At 49.6% G+C, this 26,038-nt stretch overlaps 1 protein-coding gene across 1 annotated transcript in view; it reads left to right on the top strand.

Moving 5' to 3' along the window:
* The window catches only part of FNDC1 (fibronectin type III domain containing 1), a 68,198-nt gene that overhangs the window by 13,734 nt on the left and 28,426 nt on the right, over nt 1–26,038 (top strand). The window contains exons 2-11 of the mRNA XM_023744985.1: nt 4,194–4,388; nt 7,051–7,137; nt 7,586–7,654; nt 13,706–13,912; nt 15,142–15,240; nt 16,938–17,055; nt 19,136–19,323; nt 20,267–20,374; nt 23,450–23,638; nt 25,002–26,007. Of these exons, the coding sequence (XP_023600753.1) occupies nt 4,241–4,388; nt 7,051–7,137; nt 7,586–7,654; nt 13,706–13,912; nt 15,142–15,240; nt 16,938–17,055; nt 19,136–19,323; nt 20,267–20,374; nt 23,450–23,638; nt 25,002–26,007 (2,219 nt within the window). The 5' untranslated portion in view covers nt 4,194–4,240. The remainder of the gene's footprint in view (nt 1–4,193; nt 4,389–7,050; nt 7,138–7,585; nt 7,655–13,705; nt 13,913–15,141; nt 15,241–16,937; nt 17,056–19,135; nt 19,324–20,266; nt 20,375–23,449; nt 23,639–25,001; nt 26,008–26,038) is intronic.

Raw genomic sequence — 26,038 nt, 5'->3', positions numbered from 1 at the left:
AGGCCTCATGGGAGCCATGGCATGCAGCTGTCTTGCTTGGCAGTTGCCAGGTATCTGAAAGGTCACCAGAATATCATCTTGCCACTCGGCACCTGGCAAAATATTGTTGAATGTGGATAAAGGTCACTTGTATGAAGCATAGCAATGCCTCTGTCATGGGATGAAATGGCCTGAGCCACAGCAGACCCAGTGGTTTCCTCCTTCTGTCTGGAGCACCTCGGCATCTGTCCCCATCAAAGACAGCCTTGGGGGCGGGGGGTGGGGGGAGGACACGGACAGGAAATTCTTTTTACTTCACCCCAAATCCCTTTGCTGCAGCTGAAGCTCATTTCCTCACTTTCCATCCCGTGGAGGTAAAAACACCGCTTGCCAGGGCCCTAACCTGTCATGTGGGCTGTGAGGGACCCCCAGTGACCTCTCTATTGGGCCTTTAACTCCTGTGGCCCTGACTGGGTTTGTCCTTTTTATCTGTAGAGTGGCTGTTCATGGGAACAGAGCTTTGCAGAATGCTGAAAAATGAGAATGCCGAACACAGAAGGTCATGGGCTTCGTTTGTCCAGCAGAGAGGGTGGCCTGTTGTAAGTTTCTGAGGACACTTGAGCATAGTAAGGAACCATGTTGTTCACCTTTAGCTCCCAGAGTGTGGATCCCATAACAGAACCCAGCACGCATCCCGCAGCCCCTGAAACCAACTTCATCTCCTTATGCCTTCACTTCACATTTAAGGGATGAGGTCACGAGGCCTACACAGTATGACTGGGAGTAGAACATACTGTCATGTTTCTAGCCCCAAGAATAAGCTTTCGGAATCCAAGTTCATGCACATTGGTCCTTCCTCTTCTCGTCCAGTCCTTTCTGAGTAAGGCAACGATGACAGTCACTAGGAAGCATTAATCATGATATCAATCTGAAATATCAAAGTCAGTGGGAATCCGGGGTATGAAAACACCTGCTACACAAGTCACTGTGGTGTCTTTTTACTTGGCTAGTTCATGTGTGCTGGGGTTATGGCGAGAGGAGGTGTGGGGGTTTATTGGCCTAAGGACCTCAGAGAACCTCACATTCAGAACTGATCTTACAAGGAGACTGACCCCAAGGTTGCCCTGAAGGTATGATTTCAGGGTCCCCCAAAGGCCTCTGTGTTCAAAATCAGCCTTCACCGGGTCACTGTGTAAGGCCTCAAACGCTCCTGTTGGGAAGTCATGCCTCGGGCTAAGGTTTTGCTGTAAGATGCAGACATCCCTGAGAGGGCATGAGTCATGGACGCCATGTATTCCAGAGAGGAGGGGCGAGGGCACCAGCACAGGGGAGGTGACTAGGGCTGGGGGCAGGAGTGCCCCCAAGAGAGGAGAGTGGCGTGGGAAGGCGGGGTAGATGGTGGAGGACGTGGTCACACAGCCACGGAGGGTTCCCAGTTGGTTCTAGGAGGGCAGTGGCTTCCTAGCTTAACTCATATTCAGGGAATGTAGTCACCGGTCCTTTATGAGCAGGGACAGGCGGGAGGCCTGTGAGCCGTGGGAGCTGGGCACAGCAGCAGTGGCCTTGGCTCCTGTCTGGTGCCACGTGTGGCTCTGGGCAGTTATCACCTCCTGCTGCAGGCCCTGCTTTCCTCACCTGCAGCACGAGGGGGTCAACAGCTCCTCGCAGGTCGCCTGTGTTGTGGGCACCGCCTGCCACGTAAGGTTGAGTGGGTGGCAAGTGGTAGGCATGCAGTAAGACCCCTTTTCCTGTCCATTTCACACACCCATTTTTAAATACTAGGTGTAGTTTTACACCATCCGGCTTTTTAAAAGTATGTTCGAATGCTGGTGCAGGCACGTATGGAATTGAGATGCTGCTTGATGGTACTTGACCACTGGCCAGAGGAGAATAGCCTGGGCCGGTTGCTCAGTAGTTAGAGTGTCGGCGCAAGGACTGAAGGGTCTCGGGTTTGATTCTTGTCAAGGGCAAGTACCTCGGCTGTGGGCTCGATTCCTGGCCCAGTTGGGGTGCACGTGGGAGGCAAACAGTCGATGTGTCTCTCTCACATCGATGTTTCTCTATCTCTTCCCCCTCTCTCCTTCTCCTGCAGTCTAAAAAAAAAATTAATGGAAAAAATATCCTCGGGTGAGGATTAAAAAACATAAAAAATAAAAAGAGGAGAACAAACAAACTCACTTGTGGACACACATGGAGATCTGGCGGGTAAGCAGGATGAACTGACAGTCATTAGGTTTTGGCGGCTGCTCCTTGCCCTCCTCTGTTCATCTTATTGCAGCCCTGAGATTCTGCATCTCTCCTGACGCTGGGCTGATGCAACCATTACAGCGTGCGTTCTCGTGTGAGTTAGAAATTCTATGTCGTGTCCCAGGGTAGATGCAAAGCATTGCCGGGGAGACCCCTGCGTGCATGGACAGGGTGTTCTTCCGCCCGATGTCGGTGATAAGAGTGGCTGGTTTTCAGGCCCAGGCCGCTGTGCGTGGATTGGATCACACTTGCCCAGTAGAGAACGTGGGGGGGGGGGGGGGCTCACTGCAGAGTGTGGGCCACCGTTGCTTAGGGAGATTGGGAACTGAACCGTAAAGGAAGCGCTCTTCGCGCATTCATTCGTTTCCTTCCCGGGAGAATCGCCTTGTGGTTTCCGAGACTTGCTTTGTCTCCACGGTCTTTGGGTGGGTGTGGAGCACGGGATTCCTGGAGCGATTCCTGCTGTTCCGGGAAATAGGGATTCATGGCAACTAGAAAAGTTAGTCGGCAGGTGGCAGAGAAGGTGGAGTTTGTAGGGAAGCCTCAGGGGAGACACAGGGGACCGAGGAAGGGGAAGCCCTGTTCTCCGGCAGAAAAGCCTGCAGGTCCTCATGGGCCAGGAAGGGTCCGCGAGAGCGAATGGAGAGTAGCCGTGGCCGCTCACCTTCCAAGCCCAGAAACCACTGCCCTGCTGTCCTCCTAGTGTCCCTAGCAGCGTCCTCGTCTGGCCTCTCCCATCACGGTCCGCAGGGCCTCGCCGCTGAGGCCGGGGAGGGACCGCTTGTGGGTTCCACCCGCAGCCCGACATCGCGCTTTCGGCTCCAACGCGGCACTTCCTGTCCCTGATGCTTTGAAATCATTTTCATAACTTCTTTCTTTCTTTTTTTTATTCCTTGAGTTTCTCTGGCAGGGAGGCCACAGGAGTTCTTTCCTAAATGTTTTACTCTAGAGGCGGTCGGGCAGCTGTGGGAAGAGTACGTGAAGGGTATAGAATCAGCCGTACTTACCCTGTGCAGGATTTCCATCCGGTATTAAAACACATACTAACCACCCTGTGTGTCATCACCAAACGCTCTCCCTCCCCTTTCTCCTTCCATGAGTGTCCAAATTCATTTTTCTTAAGTTTAAAGGGTTCTGGCTTTTTATTTTTACTCCCTCTCCACCCCCTGAGAATGCCTTGCATCACTGAATAATCAGTTTCAGATCCCAGTTTGCTCCAAATTGGACTGTTGTGTGAATTGTTAGCATATATTTATGTTATGTGGCATTGCGACATCAGTTACATATTGTGTTTCATTTTGGCTAATTTTCAAAAATTAAGAAAAAAATTTTTTATAACCTCACCACTGAAGATAAAAGTGTAATGTCCTTCTTAATAACTTGGTTTTCCTCTGTGACAAAACAGGAAACACTTAAATTCGCTGCCTGCAGACAAAACCAGAGGCGCGCCTACCTCTTCAGGTGGCGGCTCTGGCTCGTTGTATTTGCAGAAGCCAGTGCCTCTGCTGCCTCATTTCAGATGCGGTGCACATTCTTCCCGGTCAGGAGCGTTCCAGGTCATTCTCCTCAGAGGCGATGCATAGGCTGTGTAACGGCGCCATGCAACGTACTTATTAACGATAAGAAGTCACTGAACGCCTCTGGGGAAGATGTCAAATGACCGATTCATTATTCTAGCACCAGCGAGGCAACATCAGCAGGCGGAGGAGGCCCAGGGTTTCTTTCGGTTTGTTTCACTCTGGTTCAAACTTACCACCCACAGTCATCCGAAACACTTCAAAGCTTGTGGGTTTGGTATGTTTGCGTTGCTGTCATACTGTAACGATGTCCAAACACGCCCGCGCTTAAAGTCTAAAGGATCAGAGTAAAAGCCACTCGCTGTCTTGCTAACAATGTCAGAGAACATTGGAAAGTGCCTTTTCCCCGCCTGCCATTCCCGTCAGTTGATAGTTGCGCTGTCTGCATAGCTGACCACCCACTGAAGCCAAGGCACGTGAAACTGCTGTCCACTAAGATGGGCCTGAAAGTCACGTGGGACCCACCCAAAGATGCCACCAGTAGGCCCGTGGAGCATTACAACATTGCCTACGGGAAGTCACTGAAAAGCCTTAAGTACATCAAGGTGAACGCGGAGACGCAGTCCTTCCTTATTGAGGATGTGGGTAAGTGACCCTCCGCTCCTGTTCCCATCAGAACTGACTGTGCACCTCGCTCCCAGTTCCGCTCTAAGGTGACTGTGAGCCAGGGTGTGGCCAGGCTCACGCGGCTCCTTGGGAACGGGAAGCCAGGGGCGTGAATCTGTTGCGCCAAGGCCTTCATCCTGCCATGGGCCTTCCTGCCCTACACTTAAACTCTAGTGTTCCTGGGCCTCTCTCCCAATTGATGCTGGAAACAATTTTTAGTTTTCTGAATGTGCTTTTTTTGTCTCATGGACACTTGACTACTAGACAACTAATCTGGAGATTTCTCAGTTATGAACCATTTTATAATTAGGGATTTCTCAGGTGACATGTCCCCATAAAGGTGTGTATGCTTAGCCACATCTGTTCAAAGATGTTACATTTCTCCCCATGCAATTCATTCTGGAAGTTCGGAGTATTTTAAATTTTGCCCAAATACATTGTGCAAGTGCAGGTGCAGACGGTTTTGAACGTGAGCTTTGGGTTGCCTCCTGTGGGTCCTCTGTCTTCTGCCCTTTTGATCCCAGGAGCCTGCAGCTCCATGTACTCTCCAGTCATCTCATGGCCCAACCCTAAGAAGCATCATGAGGAAGTCAGCAGTGTGACATCCAGGTGTCCCCGAGCCACAGGAGCGTTTTGCCGCCTTCCTTCAGAGGATCGGAATCAACAGTGCTCCCCAGTGTCCTGGCCACAGCCTACCACACGTCCCTTCTCCGCTCTGAGTTACAGCATCAGGCTTTCTGGGCATCGGGGCAGAAGGTGCATGGAAGGGAGGCAGGGGGTCAGATTCCTCCCTCATGGTTCCATACATTTCTCTGAATCTCTCCCACATCCCCCAGGCCCCACAGAGTCCAACTGTGGGTTAAGTGGAGGTTCTATTGGACCAAAGGCAAGTGCAGGCTCACATTTGCTTGCTCAGAGCTTGGGTTGTTCTGGTGGCCGCAGAGAAGAAAAACATGCCAACGGAGAGACTTGGGGCTCACTGAGAGGCAGTGTCTCCCAAGCAACTCCGATAAGTTAACGGAAGCAGAGACGTGGATTAAATGTCTTTGAAATAAAAATAAGCTCAGGACGAAGAGAGGAAAGTGCCTGGCAGAGCATAATTTTACATTCAGTCCGAACCTGAAGCATTTCCCAATTAGTCCGGCAGGTCGTGCCAAACCTGAAATGCCACCAGCCCCTGCCACGGTCAGAAAGAAGCCATACCAGTCCCGACAGCAGGTGTCCCCAATGGTACGGCCTTGTGGCTGTATCCTGGGCCTCTGGCTGGAGCACTGAAGCCGTTAGGGGAACGCTCCTCACTCTGAGGAATGCACATACCACAATGGCCTTTGATGGAACTAACTCTAACCTCTCCAACGTCCATCCCCTCCAATGCCTGCCGGCTTCCAGCTGTGCAAGGGCTGGCACCTCCACTTCCTTAAGATAATAATTCATCTCGAGGAAAACCAGCAGCACTAGAGTTTTGCTTTCAAGGCAGCAAGTTCAAGGCACTCATGTCCTAACCTGGTGTCTGGGTTCCCTTCCGCATCCCAACAACTCCAGCAGCTCAGCCAAAGACACCACTGCCGTGTGACCTTGACCCCTAGATCCGAGTCAGAAAGTGAAGCCCAATTATTTCAAGATTAGCATTTCCAAGATTCCAGGAAGTATTTTTCTAGGTATTTGTTGGAAGAGTCAAAGACCACATGCAGACACAGCAAGGGGACTGTTTAAATATATTTTTATTGATTTCAGAGAGGAAGGGAGAGGGAGAGAGAGATAGAAACATCAGTGATGAGAGAGAATCATTGACCAGCTGCCTCCTGCACGCCCTCTACTGGAGATCGAGCCTGCAACCCAGGCATGTGCCCTTGACCAGAATCGAACCTGGGACCCTACAGTCTGCAGGCCAACGCTCTATCCACTGAGCCAAACCAGCTAGGGCAGTGGTTGGCAAGCTGCGGCTCTTTGGCCCCTTCAGTGTGGCTCTTCCACAAAACACCACGTGCGGGCGCACACGTACAGTGCGATTGAAACTTCGTGGCCCATGCACAGAAGTTGGTATTTTGTGGAAGAGCCACACTCAAGGGCCCAAAGAGCCGCATGTGGCTCGCAAGCCGCAGTTTGCTGACCACTGAGCTAGGGCAAGGGGACTGTTTAATTATGAGAAGGAACATATTTCATGCAGCTTTCTTGACTGCAGTGAAGATTCCCCAGGTGCTAAATTTTATGAGTTATGTTGACATTTTCTAATTATTTTTTGAAGCTTTCCATTTGGGGTTTTCATGAGGAAATACTGTTTGTAGTTACGGACACGGTAGGTTGAAACATGGATTTAGTGGACAGTGTGTTCCTACTTCCTACATTGATGTCACATTAAAAGGCTTAAAAGCTTTCTTGTTGACTGCTCACAAATCCAGGTTTATTTCACATGCCATGTACTTTGTAATAAATAAATGTTGTGTTCTCTGGCCAGGTGTATTTCAGTTGCATGGGAGGAATGTTAGTATTTTGATTAAAAATAAAGAGAGAAAGCTATAGGTAGACTTGTCACTAAATTCAAATATTTATATTTGGTTGTAACTGGTATAAGGAAGACAGCGAATCAAACTGTCGTTCTTGGAGATTTGAAACGGGGCTTGATACGAACCGTGTGTTTCAGAGCCGGGGGTAGTGTACTTTGTGCTGGTTACTGCAGAAAACCACAGTGGAGTGAGCCGGCCCGTGTACAGAGCGGAAAGCCTGCCTGGTAAGTCTCACCTAGAACTGGAGGCTGTGTTTCTGTTACTAAGATTGGGAGAAACGTCCCTCCCTGCTTCTTCATGTCAGTACAAGTTTAGAATCATTAAAGAGTTCCTGAACAACGGTATTTTTAGATTTGTAGAAAAAGCTGACAGACTAACAACTAGGAGAGATTTATCCCTCCTTTCATAGTCAGTTAATATAGGTTGTTAGCGTTTTGTCCTAAACTTTTGAGTGCTCACTAGAATAAGCCATGTGCAAAAGACTAAAAGGATGTGTTGTCCATAGAGCGTAGGTGCTCAGTCACTAAAATGGCCCGAGGCGATCCCTTTCAAGCTGTTGAAAAGGCCATTTAGAGCAATGTTAGGGATGCTCTGAACAGTTAGGGATGCTCTAAATGTGGAAGCTCCTCTGGTTCTCGTTTCTAACTATCAGGTTGCATTTTCCTAATTTAGGAGGTGAATGGATCCAGATTGATGGTTCCCCCATTAAGGGTCCAGGACCATTTAATGAAACCGTCACAGGTACTATTTGCTCATCCGGTTCATGTCTTCACTGAAGCACCGTCTCGCAAGAGGGTCGCGCTTCTGTCACACACATGTGCTCACAAACCTTCATCCAGTCCCCATCGCTGAACTAACGCACACGCCACAGTGTTGGTCGATCTGCCGTGCACCCAATGGACCAGCCCGCAGCCAGTGTCGCTCATTTCTCACTGTTCCCTCGTGTCCTGGTGTGGGGAGGTGTCTGTGTCTACATCTGGGGGTACCCTGTGCTATTAACAGGCAAATGTGGTGGCGGAGATGGCAGTCCTGGCCTGATGGGGATGTTTGCAGCTCTGTGACCTGTGGACGGCATGAGCAGATGGGACCACCAAACAGTGGCTTTTATTGGCTAATATGCTGCATCAAGTATTTCTTTTCGTAAAACCATGGGCTAGTTGGTGACATGTTAGATGACCTGCCTTCCATCTCTGCTCCATATTTGTATATGTATGTTTTATCATTTGGATGTTGATGTTGTCTAATCATGTGGTTTTACTTGTTGAGAGAAGTGTTGACATTTCTGTGTGTTCTTTGAATATATTTAGTTAATGATGCAAAATGCATGCAGTTATTTTCAAGTATATTGGCTACTGTCTTGAGGCCACAGGGAGAGGAGTGTGTCTTATTTTCATAAACCATGTATTTAAATACATCAACCTTACGCTATTGAGAGGAAGGTGAGTATATTCAAACCAATGACTCTAATCTGCTTCTCAGTTAAGATTTGGCGGGTGTGGGCAGCATTCACAGTCCTTTTACATGGAAAAGGAGGGCGGAATAAAACATTAGAAAAGGAAACGGGCTGTGGAGGAGAGGTGATACGTTCTTCAAATATGCCGGACGGAAGGTGAGCGTGGGGCGTTGTGCCGGGGATGCCTGTAGCAGCTGCAGAGGAGGGAATGAACGTTGGAAGAGAGAAGTCAGAGGCAGACATGGCTTTAGGAGGCACGCTGGAGTGAGAGTTGAAGGAGAGATGGTACATGAGGGGGCGAGGGTTAGGAGAGATGAGCAGAAGGCGAGGAGCAGAGCTTGGAAGACAGTGGTAGTGAGACAGTCAGAAGGTAGCACACCGTGGCCGTGTGTAAATGGGCCAGGAAGTCTATTTCAGAGGTTGTCTACCCTGAAGACACACAGGTAAACATTCGCACAGACGCACACAGCTCCCTTTGAGATGTACAGCCACATCCCTTTGTTCTGTCCCCAGGGAAGAGGTGTCACGTATTGGATCCCATTATTGACCTCCCTGCAGGCTTCTCTTCTGAAGTTGCGTTAGCTTTTTCCTGTCCCTGGATCTGAGCTAATCTGTTACGCACGGAGACAGGCAGGGGGGCGGGGCCAGAAGGCCCCACTCTGCTTCCCACAGGCAAGGCCATGGGCTGCCAGTTCGCCTGTCTTCGCCCAGCTCTTCCCTGGGAAGCTGTAGCCTCATTGGGACCATATGCAGTTTTACTACCACCGCCTCAGGGCATCCTCAGCTAATCCTGGGGCCAGGTCATGGGGCCGCTGAGTGCCCAGTTACCAATCAGACGGTGTCCTCTTTTCACAGAGTTTAATTAAGGCCTTCGGCCAATGGGGAATGAATACTGTCTGTGGCATTATTTCCTTGTGCAATTTTAAGTTTTATTAAGTATGCAATTTGCAGAGCAAAACTCCGTTTCCGGTCCATGCCTGGATGGTGAGCCCCTCAAGGGCCGGTCTCTTAGATTCACTCATCTCCGCCTCCCGGGCCTGGGACAAGCTCGTGGCACGCGCTCAATACGTGTTCGGTGGAAAGGCGTCGGAGGCTGCTTCCTCCGCGTGTGCCCCGCGGGGCGAGTGTGTGTGGGCCAGAGCCGGGTGCTGAGCGAGGCAGGGCCGGGTCAGAGGTCAGGGTCACCTGTCGGCCAGCTGCTGATGCTGGGGTGGTCCCGGGCAGGCCAGGTTGTCCGCCACTGAGCGGTGCTCTCCTTCAAATGAGGTCCTAATTCTTGCCTCTGGTCACTTGGAGGGGCTGGTGAGGAGTGGCGCTGACTGCAGCTGAGGACTGGAATTCCTCGGGGCTGCCTGGGCTATGAAGATGACCTGTTTACAGTCAGGTCTGCCGGCGCGGAGTCCTGGCCACGGGCTGTGTCCGCGGGTGCAGAAGTGGGTGTAGTGGCCGTGGCGGCCCGGCCCATGCAGTGCGAGTCCGGCAGGGCTTTAGTGTGACCCTGGTACAGCCACACTCAAGCGCTGGATGGCTGAGCTCTGAGTGGGGGTGGGGGTTCCCGCACATTGGTGTCCAGATGGAGTCCTGATCCAAGTATCCAGACCGTGGTTTGGTGTTCTGGGCCCTTCCTCAGGGCCCCATCTCATGATCTCAGTCTTGACACGGCACTTGACGTAACTGTCATGGCTACAGTGAGCCCACGCTGGATGGTCAAAGGCGTCCAGTGAGTCCGCTCTGCTCTTGCTCCCCACAGTCGGGCAGCCGGGCCATCGCATGGCTGACCAGGCTCTTCCTCAGATGGTCTTGCCTTGGGACCCTGCAGCATGACCACTTGTCAGGGGACGAGCAATGGTGGATCTGAGGGGACATGTGGATGACCTCCCCTGAGGAGCTCCAGGCCCCGGGGAACTTAGCCGACGTTTCCTGTAAGTGGGGATCCGTGGCACGGAAGTCTTGGACGGTGACTCCAGGTGCCACAGACCAGATCCTTTGCCAGAGGCGTCCGTGAGGCACCGGGTACCTCCTTCTAGAGCAGGCACATGCCATGCCACAGCACAGCGGGGGCTCCACACAGGAGCGGCGCGGGGGGACTGCACACCCAGCTCCACGCCAGCCGAGGGCCCACCTGTCCGGCTTCCAAGTTCCAGGTGCTGGGCATGGGAGGGACTTCTTGAGAGTCACAAAGGTCTCAAGGGGCACGTGTCAGAACTCGCCCGGGAAGGAGCCCTTGGCGACAGAGGTGGGAGGCATTTGCTAACCCACCTTGGCAGCTGTCAGTCAGCTCTGGGCCTGGGCTCGTGTCCGGGGCAGGGAATTCAGACTCTGAGTGGGGACAGCAAAGCACATGTCCTGTGTTCTGGCTGTGACCGATCACCTTCACCCTCTCCAACTCATACTCCCTCCCACTCCCCTCTTCCTCCTCTGCTGATTCATGCAGAGTGCACTAAGCTCTGGAATGGTGCCTGGCCCGACAGGTGGGAGCCCAGGGCGTGGTTTCAAGCCGCCCAGGTGATCGTGACGCACGCTGCAGTGTGAGGACCACCGCTCAGCCTCGGGGGTGGGCGCCCCCTGCCCCACAGCCAGTGTCCCTGGTGGCCCTGAGCCTTGATGTTGAGGATGGTGGGGACGCTGCCTGGGGCTGAGGATGGGCGAGCGGAAGGCCAGTGAGCACGTGGGCCTGCCTTTGCAGGAGGTGAGGATCCAGGCCCTCTTTGCACAGCTTGGAGGTCAGTGCAGTGGGGTGTCAAGGGCGTGAGAGGGTCAAACCGCTTATTCTTCAAAGCTGTGGACCGAATGACACCTCACACTCTGCTGGAGAATGAGAAGGCCCTGTCAGCTGAGACCGGGCCCAGGAGATGATGGCCGAGTACTCATCTTCGCGCCAACGAAGAGTAGGAAGGGACTCGCTAGAGCGACCGATAACTGCTGGGTTGATGAAGACAATACACAGCTCTCTCAGTGTACGGTGCACAGAAGCTTTCTGGGTACAGACAAGCTCATATTTGAGGTTTTACTGTAAAAACCTGTGACACTAAGTATCTCTTTCTCTCATGCTTGGTTCTTTGAAATACATGTATTTAGTGTCCCTTGTGTGCAAGGCATTGTGGTAGAATCTGTAATGGGACCCTGGGTTCCATTCTGGGAGGGCTGCACACACATCCAGTGAATCTGATGAGGGGTTTTGTTTTTTATCACAATCGCAACCACAATTAGCAATGAATGTGTGCTTCACATATGCTTTACGTGACTTATATTACAAACACAATACGCTACACACCGCTCTCCAAGGGAGGAAATGAGGGTCAGCGGGAGCCACAGTCACGCAGACAGGGGGCCACAGACTGGGACCCGACCTGAGAGCCTGTGGAGCCCAAACCAGAAGCTGCCAAGTTTAACGGGCACCAAATTGTAAACCTAAGTGGACAAAGCATCGTGTTGAATTTGGGATTTTTTTCAATCAACAGGTTTTGATTCTGTACAGTTTAAGAGTATTTGCCAGTTTGTGTAGCTGACAACACAACCTAGGAGACATGGGTGTCTGGCTTTCTGAAGTCTACTCTGATCTCGACGGCCCTTGTTTCCTCTGCTGACCCTCCGAGTGGACGGCTGTAATTAGTGGTATCAACCGGTTCTGAGTGAGGTCCACATGGTGACGTGGCGAGAGCGGTGGAGGTCCCGCGTCCTGTCACGTCACAGTCCACTCGGCAGTCCACTCGGGAGAACGGGGTTGCTCCCGGCAGTTGTGACTTTTGTTTTCAAGATAAAAGACTCACTGGGATTTATTAGAAAATTTCAGGAGCCTCTACGAGGATAGTTTTTCTTAGTGTGCACATCCGCTTGAAAGAGGGTTACCAGATGGCTGTAACAGATCCATGAAAGATGTCTGATGGTACGGATAGCCCAGGATGGGGAAGGGACTTTTTCTCTTGAACAATGTGAATGAGCATACCTGTCATTCCCAGAATCAGTTGGAGGTCCTTGATTTTTACAGAAGCCACACCTTGGAAGTGAGAGCTCACCTTGGAACCTGAGCACAAAACTGAGATCAGTTCACAGAACCCAGTGAAAGTGGCTACCCTCGCAGGTGCGAGGAGAGTTGTATACAGGCGGCCCATTGGCTACACGATTGGACTTAAAACCAAAAACCTTACTAAGTCCTACTTGGTAGAGTGGGGAAATGTTTGCGGGACCACTCCGTGGCACGCTGTGAGGAGCTTCAGGAATGGGAAGCCCAGGGACTGGCCAGGTAACCCCAGCTAATGTCCAAAGGGGTATTCCCTTTGGCGGATGCGGAACACTGAACAGGGTGTACCGCTTTCAGAAGAGCCATCTCCCATGGCTACTGATGTACTTATTGCGTCACTGGTTTCATACCCGTGGCATCAGGTTGTGTTCTTACATCGTAGCCTCCTGGGAATTTTCCAGTCGAATAGAATTAGGCAGCATTGATGGTGGGGTTAATGTTTATAATGGAGGAAGAATGCCAGGGAAGTCCCTGGCTTACATAACTAGAGATTCTCTCAGTGGCCTAATGGGATCCCCAAATATGACTAGGAGGTGGTCCACCGTCAGCATTGGACAATGTAGTCGTCACGTGGTCTGTGGCCCTTGTTCCCAAACTTATCAGTTCTTCATCGATGTAAAAGCAAAGCTTTAAACACTAAGTACTGGCCCCCAGAGTGTGTTGCTTTGAGAAAGCTAACAATGAGTGTTTCTTGAGCTTGATCATTTTAGCAAGAGGATTTCTCAAAATTTAGAAGAAGGAACAGCGGAGACTGAGATGGCAGCAATGGTGGGGCAGGCCCAGGTTTGTCTGGAGGACAGATTAGACATGTCAGAAGAATTAAGATCAAAACCAGAAGCCAGTTACTATGTGGGCCGGAGTGATTCACCGCAAAGGCCAGGAAAGCCCTTCCCAGCTTTACAACGAGAAGGCTTCCTGTAGGGCAGCTATAGCAGCACCTACTGTGTGCTCGCTGTATTGTTATGCTGACCTCTAGCTCTCACCAGAAATATATAGTTTTGGACTTAAAGGGGCAAAAGGAAGTAGATGAAAAAGAGCATTTGTAAAACACCCAAGACTTCTGGATGGCAGTCTCATGCATGGTATGTTTTCATTTGAAGTCCTCAGGCCTCTCGGCCTGAAATATGGGAGGAACATGTGCACCCAGGGTCGGTGCCCTTGGGGGGACAATGTTCTTTCTGGAATTGGTTACCAAAATGGATGTTTTAAATCCAGCTGCTTAATTGTTGTGGCTCAGTCTCTAGACAGACTTCACGTACCCGCTGGTGGACTCCGAGGGTATACTGTTTAATAGTTTCTGTGTCGTGTCTTCTTTAAGAAAAGGAAGTGCCAAACAAGCCCTTGCGTGTCCGAGTCCGATCCTCAGACAACCGGCTGTCCGTTGCGTGGAAGGCGCCACGCCTGTCTGGAGCCAAGAGTCCACGCAGATCCCGGGGTTTCCTTTTGGGCTACGGGGAAAGTGGCCGGAAGATGAATTACGTTCCACTGACACGAGATGAGCGAACGCATGAGATCAAAAAGCTGGGTGAGTTGAATGGTAACTGGTGCTCAGTATTTGATGATCTTTCCCATCGTTTCGTACTTAGGAGCTCGTTCATGACCGATGTCCTAGTTCAGTTGTAATGTTTATTTTCCAGGTATTATAGTTATTCAGAATCATGTTCTCTGTCCTGCCCTCCGCCTGTGCCTCCATCCCTTTAACCTGCAGTCAGCGCAGGACACGGCCGCCTTTGCGTGCTCGCCCGGCAGCTGCTTCCTGACCCTGCAGCACAAGCCCTGGAGTTGGGCCCTTTTCCTGGACACGGGATGGGCGCTCATGCTTTCTGCCTCTTGGCTCTGCTTTCACCGTTTTGCTCCTTAAGCTCTGCCTCAGATCCTAGGACCCTGGACCTTGGGTCCCCGTGAGATGAAATGTGGGGGCCGCTGATGAAGCCTGCAAACCGGCCTGCTGTCCTCCCTCTTCGCAAACCCTCACTAGGGGGAGGAAGCACTGGCCGTGGATGCTGAGGGGACAGTCGCTGTAACCAGGAGAGGTTCTGTGCATCATTCCAGGCTGGGTCAAGGCCTGGCCTTTGCTGGCCTTGGTGGTTGACAGGCCTGGACATCAATGTGAGAGACATGTCAATCGACTGCCTTCTGTACTCGCCCCGACTGGCGATTGTCCCTGCAACCCAGGCATGTGCTGACCGGGAACTGAACCGGCAGCCTCTGGGTGCACAGTACGATACTCAGCCAACTGAGCCACTCTGGCCGGACTCTGGTGGTTCTTGGTCCATGCTGGGCCACCGCCCTCCAGGCTTAGCCATTCATGCACGTCCCTGGATCGGGAGATAAATGGCAGCGTTCTTCCTTTGATGACTTGGCGGGTTCCACTGTCAGTGGCACCAAGGAATTAAGGGATCTGAAGTGAGTCCTCCATCAGGCGCTGACCGGGCACTGTGGCTGCCCTTCTGTTTGATGACAGCTAAAGACAGAGTCACCCTTTCTCTATTTAGAAATAAAAGGAAATTGGGGGACTTAAGTGGGCATATAAGCAATCCCATCCCTTTTAAAACCTTATTCATCTTTCTTTGATGCTGATGAGATAGAAACCCATTTTCCAGGAATTACAGGTGAAAATCACCTCCACGTATCCTACCATAAGAGTGTTCTTCTTGAGTTTAGTTGTCCGGAAGAAGAGGGGGAGGGCCGAGGACAGAGGGATGTGTCCGGGAAACCAGCCGCAGAGCCTCACTGCCTGTGCCTCATCCACAGCCTCCGAGTCGGTGTACGTGGTCTCCCTGCAGTCCCTGAACTCGCGGGGCCAGAGCCAGCCGGTCTACAGGGCCGCCCTAACGAAACGGAAGATTTCAGGTATGGTTCTAAGGACGCATCCGGTCAGCCATGGTCCAGTGTGAATGCAGTGTTGTTTCCAAATGATGCTGGCCGGGCGACAAATTCCATGGATTTTCTTGAGGGGAAAGGAAACAGCAGGGCGGGCTTGGCCACATTTTAGATTCAAGTGTGTTTCTTTTCTACTCAGAGGGTAAGGTATTCTTGCGATGAAATATATTTCTCTGTATATTCTGAATGTCTTTACTGTGCCTTAGGTTTGCCATAATAAGAGCAGCCAAACATTTATTCCATTTAAGGGCACAGTGTGATCCACATGGAAACATCCCCTGGTGATAGACTGTGAACAGAGAGAGAGGAGTGGACGGGGTAGCGTGCAAGAATGCAGTGAAACTTTATTTCCACTAAACTTGAGTAACAATGCAATGAGAAAGATGTAGGGATGGTGTGCTGCTAGCCCAGTGATGGCGAACCTATGACACGCATGTCAGAGGTGACACGCGAACTCATTTTTTTGGTTGATTTTTCTTTGTTAAATGGCATTTAAATATATAAAATAAATATCAAAAATATAAGTCTTTGTTTTACTATGGTTGCAAATATCAAAAAATTTCTATATGTGACTCGGCACCAGAGTTAAGTTAGAGTTTTTCAAAATGCTGACACGCCGAGCTCACAAGGTTCGCCATCAGTGTGCTAGCCTGATCTAAGATATTTTTTCCACATTTGTCCACAGATTTTTTTTTATAGTACTCGTGTTAACAAATTACATATACCTTTTCTGGTTCCTGGGTCTTACTTAAAGAGGTAACCTATAGCATAATTATTTTCATGAACTTGCAACTTATTTGTTAATTATAATTTTATATTACACAATATGTTATTATATAACATAATGTTATATTATAATTTTTACATTGTATACAGAAGGCCCACATACAGGATGTTTCACCTTTATTAGTCATTAGTTGCTGCTCTCCAAGAAGTCACTATATCAGTTTCCTAACAGGCTAAATATTTCCACCTTTTCCTACTTGTAGTTAAAGCCACAAAAAACAGAACAAAAAAACACCCCAAACGCCTAAGAGACTCAAAAGCAAAACTGAAGACATCTTTTGAGTTTCAGTTGGTTAGTGATTAAACAGAACTGTGAGCCTTGTGTCTGTGACGTATTCTATCAGAAATCGCAGGCTGAATTCCCTTTTGTACCGAATCTACCTGTTCATTTGCCTTGGCACCGCATGCTCTGAAATGTGAGGACCCGGAGCCTCGTGTGATTCACGCTGTTTTTTGCACCAGGATTTTCGCTTCACGCCACAATCGCCGAGGCAATGCTTCCCCGAGCTTTTCTTCCCTTAAAGTTTTGCTTCCTGTAAGAACTGTATTATTTCCCGGGAACTTACAGTGTATGTTGAGGAAACACTGAGTTACTGGGTGTATCTCTGACCAAGGCACAGCCTCCCTTTTGTGCTTTATGTCCATTGGGCTGGGCAGTTTGCAAGTGAACGGCCCGTATCTTAGACTGCACTTGAGAAGGGCAAGAGTGGAGAGTCAGGTTTCTCTGCAGCGACCAATCAAATCATTGCTTAACTTCCTATTCACTTCATTCCATCTACATCACGCATAAGCGATTTACTGCCCCAGGTGAACATAAACTCGGGGGCTAGAGGAACCAGGGTGGAGCCTACAGCCTTCCCACGCGCCCACTGTCATTTCAGAGGAGGAGGAGCTGGACGTCCCTGAGGACATCAGTGTCCGGGTGATGTCATCCCAGTCTGTGCTTGTAGCCTGGGTGGACCCTGTCGTGGAGAAGCAGAAGAAAGTTGTTGCGTCCAGGTACTTTCCTGACTTTTGTCTTTCTCTTATGCATGAGAGATGTGGGTTTTGTGGCCCCACACAGACATGTATTTACTTGAGGGATTTTATTTTCTGACATATTGGCATGCTGGTGTTTTTTGTGACTGGACAATAGACTGTCCTGTGGCCATGCAGCTAATCTTGAGCGTGGCCACACATTCCCCACAGGCCACATGCTACCTCGTGTGTGATGCACAGGGCGGGACCTCACATCTCACCTTCTCCGCCTTATCCTGTGTCTGCAAATGTCCTAGATCCTATTTCTCTCTTTGCCCCCATTTGCTTTGCCATGCCTTACCAATTCTCTGTTTTATAAAATGTATGTTTTTATTGATTTCAGAGAGGAAGGGAGAGGGAGAGAGAGATACAAACATCAATGATGAGAGAGAATCATTGATCGGCTGCCTCCTGCACACCCCCTACTGGGGACTGAGACTGCAACCGGGGCATGTGCCCTGGCTGGGAATTGAACCGTGACCTGGTTCATAGGTCGATGCTCAACCACTGAGCCACACTGGCCGGGCATTAATGATCTATTCACGTGCAGAAGCTACGGGCCCATCTGAGGAGGAGCCTGACCCTCCTTCTGTTACCCGTGAAGAGTGGCAGCAGGAAGGCTCTCATGAGAGTGGTGGGCATTGGTCTAACCCTCGCGCCCAGCAGTTCCTCTTTAGACATCTCCAAGCACCACCCTGCCTCGTGTGTAGCTCACTGTGCATAGCAGGTGAATGTATTTTTTCTCAAGCCACGACGTGGTGCTATTCTGATTTTGATATCAGTTTGCAATAGCAATAGAAGAAAATCAACCATAAAGTTAAATGAACTTTTGTGTTAAAAAGGCCACTGGGGAACACCAGTTCCAGTTAGTGAGAGATTGACATGGTCACCAAAAGCTGCTGTGTCAAGTGACTTCCTAGTTTATACAGCGAAGAGACAGCCACAGATTTGGTGGCTTGTCGTTACGTATTAATCTTTGAACCTGTCTGCAACCAGGAAAAGTGAATGTACTTTAAAAAACGAATGAGGCATAATGCTGAGAAATACATGCACTATATACACTGTCATTTGAGTTAGCTGGGTTTCTGCCTCTGACTGCTAGTGAAATAAGACACCTGCTTCCTGGAAAGACCTCTGAGGCTCCTAGGACTCTCTCACGGTTCATAGTGACGCTCCCCCTGCCCTTGGCCTCCTCAACATGAACAGCTCCTGGCTCCCGGGGGCCCTGATGTCCGGCATCATGATGAGAACAAAGAGGGCTGAGTTTTCCGTGTTCGCTGGTGTGCTGTCTGCACCGGAAGTGTTGTCCTGCCTCAGTAACTGCCCTAATGACAGCGCATTTCATGCACCAAGTGCTTCCTACTGCACAGCGTCCACAAAGATCCGTGGCAGCGCCCCGAGCTGGCGTGCCTTCCCTCTGGGGCTGGGGAATGCTCGCTCACACGTGTTTCTGTCCATGACAAGCTCATACTCGAGGTCTTTTCATCAGCTCCTCCATCCTGCTCTGCCTGTGACACACTGTTGTTCCTTCTCATGGTAATAAGTTTACTCAAGACCCCATGCTGCCTCCCCCTTCACCTCGGGGAAACATGCCTGATTTGGCATAAAGTGAGTCTTTTTGTCTTTCTTTTCTGGAAAGCCAAGCTACCTTGGGCCAGGTCTCCAGTCGCTGAGTTATAGCTACTGAGTTATGTCGCTACTGATTATTCCCTAGCCCTCTCCACACTGCACACGTGCACAAACACGCACACACACACGTGCACACACACCCCTGATAAGGCACATGCCTCATCAAAGCCACCACCTCCCCCCCCCCCACCTTCTGAATCTCTGCTTCAGCTTTGAGCAGTATGAGTTTCCAGTCTTGAAGAGTCATCTTCCCTGTCTGCTTTAGAACCTTCTCACGTTTGAGCCCCAAACATAGTCCAAAGTGTAGGTCTTTGTGCTCTGATTTCCCTGTTTCCCTCCCCAAGTCATCGTTTCCGGGGCAGGAAGAGCATCAGGAGTCCGTGTTCCGCGGCAGAGAACGGGCCCGGTGCACGCTGCCTGTGTCTCCTTACAGGCAGTACACGGTGCGCTACCGAGAGAAGGGGGAACTGGCCCGCTGGGATTACCGGCAGGGCTCCAACCGGCGCGTGCTGATCGAGGGCCTGCTCCCCGACACCATGTATGAATTCGCAGTCCGCATCTCACAGGGGGACAGAGACGGCAAGTGGAGTACCTCCGTCTTCCAGAGGACCCCGGAATCCGGTCTGTATCACAATGGTTTGGGGATGGTCAGTTTGGGAATTCCCCTAAAGTAAGATCCAAAGATGCTTTCAGCCAGCAGGGGTATTGTAAGAAGCGAAATCAACCCTAAATCCTGGTGGTGTGTCTACATCTGAACACTGAGAAGCTAGGGAACGATTTCCTGGGGTCCATGTCCCATCCTCCGCTGGCTGAGCTTGTTATCCTGACACGCACAGCACCTCACATCCCAGTGTGGGGCACTGACCCACCGCTGTCCGCGTGGACGCGGGAGCCGTCCGTGGCCTTGCTGTGTAGGGGGATGACTTTCTGGAGGCTGAGGTTGTATTTGAGTCTGGGGCCAGAGGAACTAGGGAGAATTTTGTTCTGGATCCAAAGTTATAATTATGTCTTTTTAAACTGTGTCTTTACGTTATAAAAGCCTTGATTTTAATCTTCTTGGAATATTTCAATATTGAGCAATGAGAGAAATTCCAAATTCCGGAAAGCATTTCGCTAGCTCTGTCTAAGCCAGTGATGGCGAACCTATAACATGCGTGTCAGAGGTGACACTCGAACTCATTTTTTTGGTTGATTTTTCTTTGTTAAATGGCATTTAAATATATAAAATAAATATCAAAAATATAAGTCTTTGTGTTACTATGGTTGCAAATATCAAAAAATTTCTATATGTGACACAGCACCAGAGTTAAGTTAGGGTTTTTCAAAATGCTGACACGCCGAGCTCAAAAGGTTCGCCATCACTGGTCTAAGCTCACTCTCTGGTTGGTGGAACTGACAGAAATCACCCTGTCACATGAGAGCGAATGTAGAATCTTCTCTCATTACGATAAAAGTTACCAGATGGCTCTGCAATAAACTGTGCATGTGAGGACCCCGTGCCGTTTACTTTAGAAGATGCACAAGTGTGTTTTCAAACCTTGGACCCGTGACCTTCCTTTTGCAGCTCCTACGACGGCTCCGGAGAACTTAAAAGTCTGGCCAGTCAATGGCAAAACCACAGCTGTCACTGTAGCTTGGGACGCGCTGCCTGAGACTGAGGGCAAAGTGAAAGGTAGGAACCTGGCGACTGAGGGCACGAGGTGCACGTGGGAGTGAAATCCCCCAGACACGGTATTGACTCTGAGAAGCACCGGTTCTAATCACAGGCCTGGTGGCTGCACTAGGAATAGGGGAGCAACACACGTCTATGCGGTGCTAACCCAACGGACGAGGAGATTTCACTCAGGGCTTTTTCATTGTCGGTGAGATCCAGGGAGTCACGAAGGTGACTTCCACCTTCTGTATGCGCAAGGGTCTGGGTCCTGCTATCAGGAGGGGGTTTTCTGTGTTTGATTGTATGGGAGTGACATCCTAACCTTTACCCTCACAAATGACCCTGGTTTTTCATGTTTTGGGTCTTTTCATTGTGCCAGTAAAATCCCGGAAAGTAGGAGTGAGCAGGAACCCCATGGACCATGAGTGTCTTGAATGGGACCAAAAATCTTTTTAATGGGATTGAGAACTCAAGTATGAAAATCAAATGGAAATTCCCCCCGCCCCCTATTTGTCAGCTTTTAAAATTAATTACTTTGGGGGAGTTGAGGAAAATATGTCCTTAAAATAATAAATAATACTGTAGATTTAAAAATAGGGTAAAATATTAACGAATAGTTAAATTCAAAAGTGTCTGTTGAGAATACTAAATAGAAGCACAAATCTTTTCTTTTCAATGTAAAAACATCCAAGGACCTTCCAGAAGTCTGTAGGAGATATTGTGAAGGGGTGTACTGAACTTTTCCCTTGACATCACTTATACAAATGTACCCTAAGGGCACTTTTTATTGTTACACAATCTTGGAAGACAAATTTAAGTCTTCAGAAACTATGAAACTTCGTGTCCAGAAACTATGAAAAGTTTGTGTAAGCTTAAAGAAATCCAGCAAATTACCACCAATCTTCCTTGAGAATCTCTTAACTGAAATAAATAACTTGTTCTCTTTTGTTTACAACTGTACGTTATCTTTGTTGATCTGTCATGGGACAATAGAAGGAAGGTAGACATGAGATAGTCTTCTCTAAACTTAAGGCTTTCCCACTTTCTAGTTTTTTTAAGAAGAAAATATTGTACTATTCTTACTCATTTTTTCTCTAGTGGAATAAATTAGAAACAAATGAAGAGAAGAAATATTTAGTTGGCCCTTTTAAATAATTCTTTTTATAAAAGTTTGAACATTGGCTCCTTCTGGACTAAGTATTGTTGTAATGCTGGGAAGTGAATAAGGACAGTTTTTGGCAGACTACTCTTTTTAGTTATAAAAACATCAATCATTGCTCCTTTCGTGACATTATTACCATGCTACTTTTATTTTCTTTCCCTCTTCCACGTCTTGGTTTATACTTCTCTCTCTGGTGAAAGAAGCTCCCTGGTAGTCAATTCAATATTACCAGAAATAATAATAGCTGCTGAGTTATATCCAAAAGAACTCACAGACCTTCATAAAGGTGTGGTAGTGGGATTGAAAATTCAAAATTATACCAGGACATTTTTTATGTATGAGAAATATAAAACACAATAGAATTTGACATGGTTAACTTTTTTCCAAATGAAGTGAATCCATAAAAATATCTGAATTAAAAAGGAGACATATGTAATACTCTTAGTAATACTTTAAGCAATAAAACAAAATTAAAAAAATAAATAAAATCAATAAAACAAACAAACAAAAATATCTGAATTACCAAATTTCATAGACAGGCATTCTTTTAATTTTGACTTTTAACCACCACAAATGACCAGTTTATTCATTTTCAACAAGAACACTTCTTTTTGTCCTACAAATGCTTTAAAAAATACTTTTTAAAGATTAGATCTTCAGTAAAAGAAAAGCTCTTACATGCCTCCATAGGAAGTATGACAATTGCTTGGTTTTTCTGTAATTCAGTTTTTTGTTAGCTCCCAGTCATATTAATTTGATAAGTTTTGTGAATCTTGAGTTCACTGGGAGGAAACAGGCATGGCAGTTTTTAGTTGAGTGTGAAAATTGTGCTTTAAAACATGGTTTCCTTATGGGACAGTATTTCCATATAAGCATAGAGATATATGAGATCCTTGGACTGAATTTGCTATGATGTCCAATAAAGGGCATTAAATGCTTATAGATGTAGCCAATTGAAGATAGAAACATTAGATAATGCATAAATCTGTTACTTAGCACCTTTTCCTTACAGTTTTAAATACTGTGAACTATCCTTATCTGCATATATTCAGAGCTTTTATAATCCATACAAAGGTAAAATTATATTCCAAATATGAAATTTAACTGGCTTAAACTAAACCAGAATTGCCCAGATGAATTCATTGGAAGCCTTGGAGATGTCAGCAGCTATTCAGAATCAGTTCCTAGAAGCTGTCATTTCTTTTCCCACAGCTTCTTCCACTCAGGAGATAATTCTGTCATAATAAATTAGCATAGAACTACGATGGATAGAAAACCCAAACACGGCATAAATGTCTTTTGTAAACTGTATGAAGACTGGCCTCTTGGGTTCCCTACACTGAATGTCCTGAGAATGGGCAACGCCAGCTCATTAATTGGTAGTCTGTCCCGCAGCCGGGCGAACAGTACCCCTTGCCCGTGCCTTTATGCTCCGACTTGCCCTGGCGTGCTTGTCGGTCCATTCACCCAGTGACGCGCGCTCCAGTCCATCCCGCCCTACAGTCCATTCACCTAGTGACGCGCGCTCCAGTCCATCCTGCCCCTACAGTCCATTCACCCAGTGACGCGCGCTCCAGTCCATCCTGCCCCTACAGTCCATTCACCTAGTGACGCCCGCTCCAGTCCATCCCGCCCTACAGTCCATTCACCTAGTGACGCGCGCTCCAGTCCATCCCGCCCTACAGTCCATTCACCTAGTGACGCGCGCTCCAGTCCATCCCGCCCTACAGTCCATTCACCCAGTGACGCGCGCTCCAGTCCATCCCGCCCTACAGTCCATTCACCCAGTGACGCGCGCTCCAGTCCATCCTGCCCCTACAGTCCATTCACCTAGTGACGCGCGCTCCAGTCCATCCTGCCCCTACAGTCCATCTTCGGGACACAGCACTGTTTTCATTGTCCTCCTTCCAACCGTCTACCAATCATTTCAGAGTACATTCTCTCCTACGCCCCCGCGCTCAAGCCCTTCGGAGCAAAGTCCCTCACCTTCCCCGGAGAGACCACCTCTGCCCTCGTGGACGGCCTGCAGCCTGGGGAGCGCTATCTGTTCAAAATCCGGGCGGCCAACAGGAGAGGATCGGGGCCTCACTCCAAAGCCTTCATCGTCGCTATGCCAACAAGTAAGCATTGCGTGTGTCTCTTCCCTCTTTTTCCTTCATGCATTGCATTCCTTATGAATCATGGCTCTTGCTTGGGTTTACATGATTTTTTTAGGCTAAGTTTGCACTGTGATTTATAGAACGTTTGATAGTCCCTTTAGAAAGTAGTCATACCAAAGACTAAAATGTTATTGATTGCTAATAACATCAATCACTATTACGATATTACACAAACATGAAAGTATGAGTTTTGTGATTAATCTTATATCACTGTAACTGGGGGTTATGATGACAGGGGAAGAGCATTTTTACAAGTGTAATGTGGCGCTGTTAGTTGTCAGCTCTCTTCAATTTCCAAATAGCATTTGCAATGCGTAGTTTGCATTGCATTACTCGGGAGTGCAGCTTGACTCAGAAGAACTTCAGTACCTTGTTTATCTGATCGGGATCAGAACCAAGCAAGTTAATGAAACCCAGAAATGGAGCGGACTGGTTCTGGATGGTGACTCCTGTCTGCCTCCCCCATTCACACCATATTGGTGGCTCTCTCCTCCATGATGTACTGTGAGGATCCCCAGGGCACCCCAAAGTCACACAGTCTGTCTTGGAAGCAAATGAAATAGATGTCTGCTCCCGGCTGGATTCCCCTTTGCTATACAGATTCCCAGCCCTGACAGCACCCCTTTCCTCCTTCAGTTCTGCTCGCAAGAAAAGGGAAAGCATAGGGCGCACTTAATGTGCTGCCTACCTCAGGAGTCTTTATTTTTGGCTCTATTTTGGAATGACAAATGTATTTATTACTAAAGAGATTTTAATAGAGAAGGAGAAAGCAAGTAAGGACATGTTAGGGGGGACAGGCACTCTTTGTAATGCTCAAAAATTACAAACGTGTTGCTCGCCCGTCACTTCCCAGGCATGCAACACATCCCCACGCCTTTGTGTGTAGAGGTCATTTAACATTTCATACCAGGTCCCTATAAATTTCTTGCCTACATTGTCAAGAAGGGCTATGGCGCATTTGTAACATACCGAGAATTCGTTTTACCGTATTACAAAAGCCCATGTAAGATCTTGCCTTTGCAAAACCAATGGATGACGTCAAAGTACTCATTTGAGAATTCTTTAAATACTAAGCTGTGACTAACCTAACTGCATTCATAGAAATTCTCTCACACATTGTTTAGAGCTGTATCTATGGCTTAAAGCAAAAGAGGGCTTTCAACGCGATGGCTGTAATTGAGAAGTGTCCAACGGTCTTAAGAATGAGAACTTGTCAGTTACAATTTCCTCTGAAACGCCTCCACTGCCACCTTTAACACTCACTTTGTATTGCAAAGCTTTTGAATTTCGTCTTTGATGGCAAATTCTTTCCCATCTATTCCAGGCAGGACCAGTGAGCCGGATGCCCGGCAGAAAACAGGCGCGATGGAGAACTGGAAGCAAGAAACCGCGCAGCCTGCCTCGCCTCCCAGGGCCGCAGCTCCCTCGAAGCACGCCCACCTGCCCGTTTCTCCCCAAGGCAGACATGCCAAGCACCCTCCTGACTTGAAGAACAAAATACCGGCCAACGGTGGGGTGCCCAGGAAACCCCAGGCGGCAGAGCTCACGGACGCGGAGGAACTGGACCCCCAAGGGGATCCCCCGACCTCGCCCTCTGAGACCCAGGACCAGCAGCGCCAGCCCAGGCCGCCGGGCAGACCCGTCCACCCCGGCCTTGCTGGACGGACTCCAGGGAGAGTCCGAGCGCCAGTGCTGCCCCGACAGGAAGGCGTGGACAAGCCCGGCTCCTCGCCGCCCTCCCACCCGCGAGGGGCATCCCCGTGGGTCCCTCACACGCCCACCGCGGGCAGCTCTCGACGCCCGGCCCACCTGCCGTCCAGCTCTGTGGACAACGACTCGCTGGACGGAGAGGAGGCAGAGCCGGCCACAGGCTCCCTGGACCCCAAAGACGCCTCCTCCGAGCGCCTGCGGCCCGAGAGCGCGCCCGCCCGGCCAGCCCTGGGGCCCGGCCGCCACCCCGCCTCCAGCGCGCGCCCCCGCGGCCCCGCGCTCCAGGGCGCCAGGCCGGCCCTGCCCGCGCGGAGGGCGCCCCACTCGGAGGCCGCACCCCACGGGGGCGCATCCCGGCTGCTGCCCACCGAGCCCCAGCCCGGGCCCCCGCTCCCCCGGGGCGGGAAGGACGGCCACGACGCCCTCGCCGCCAGGTCCCACGCGCCCTCGCGCCCCACCACGTCCTCACCGGTCTCCTCGCGTGTCGCTCCCAGGCCCCAGGCCCCGCGGACGGTGGATGGCGACAGTGACGCGGCCGATGCGGTCCCGGGCCATGTCAGTCCGCACAGAAACAAGCCCTTTGCCGCCCACAGCAGGTACCCAAATCGGCCTGGCTACAGGCGGAGGCCTCCTACTACATGTCTTCAAGCC

Source organism: Myotis lucifugus, unplaced genomic scaffold (genome assembly GCF_000147115.1).
Source record: "Myotis lucifugus unplaced genomic scaffold, Myoluc2.0 scaffold_505, whole genome shotgun sequence".
NCBI classification, from domain to species: domain Eukaryota; kingdom Metazoa; phylum Chordata; class Mammalia; order Chiroptera; family Vespertilionidae; genus Myotis; species Myotis lucifugus.
The sequence above is the reverse complement of the archived record's forward strand: the minus strand, read 5'-3'. Positions and strand labels throughout refer to the sequence as shown.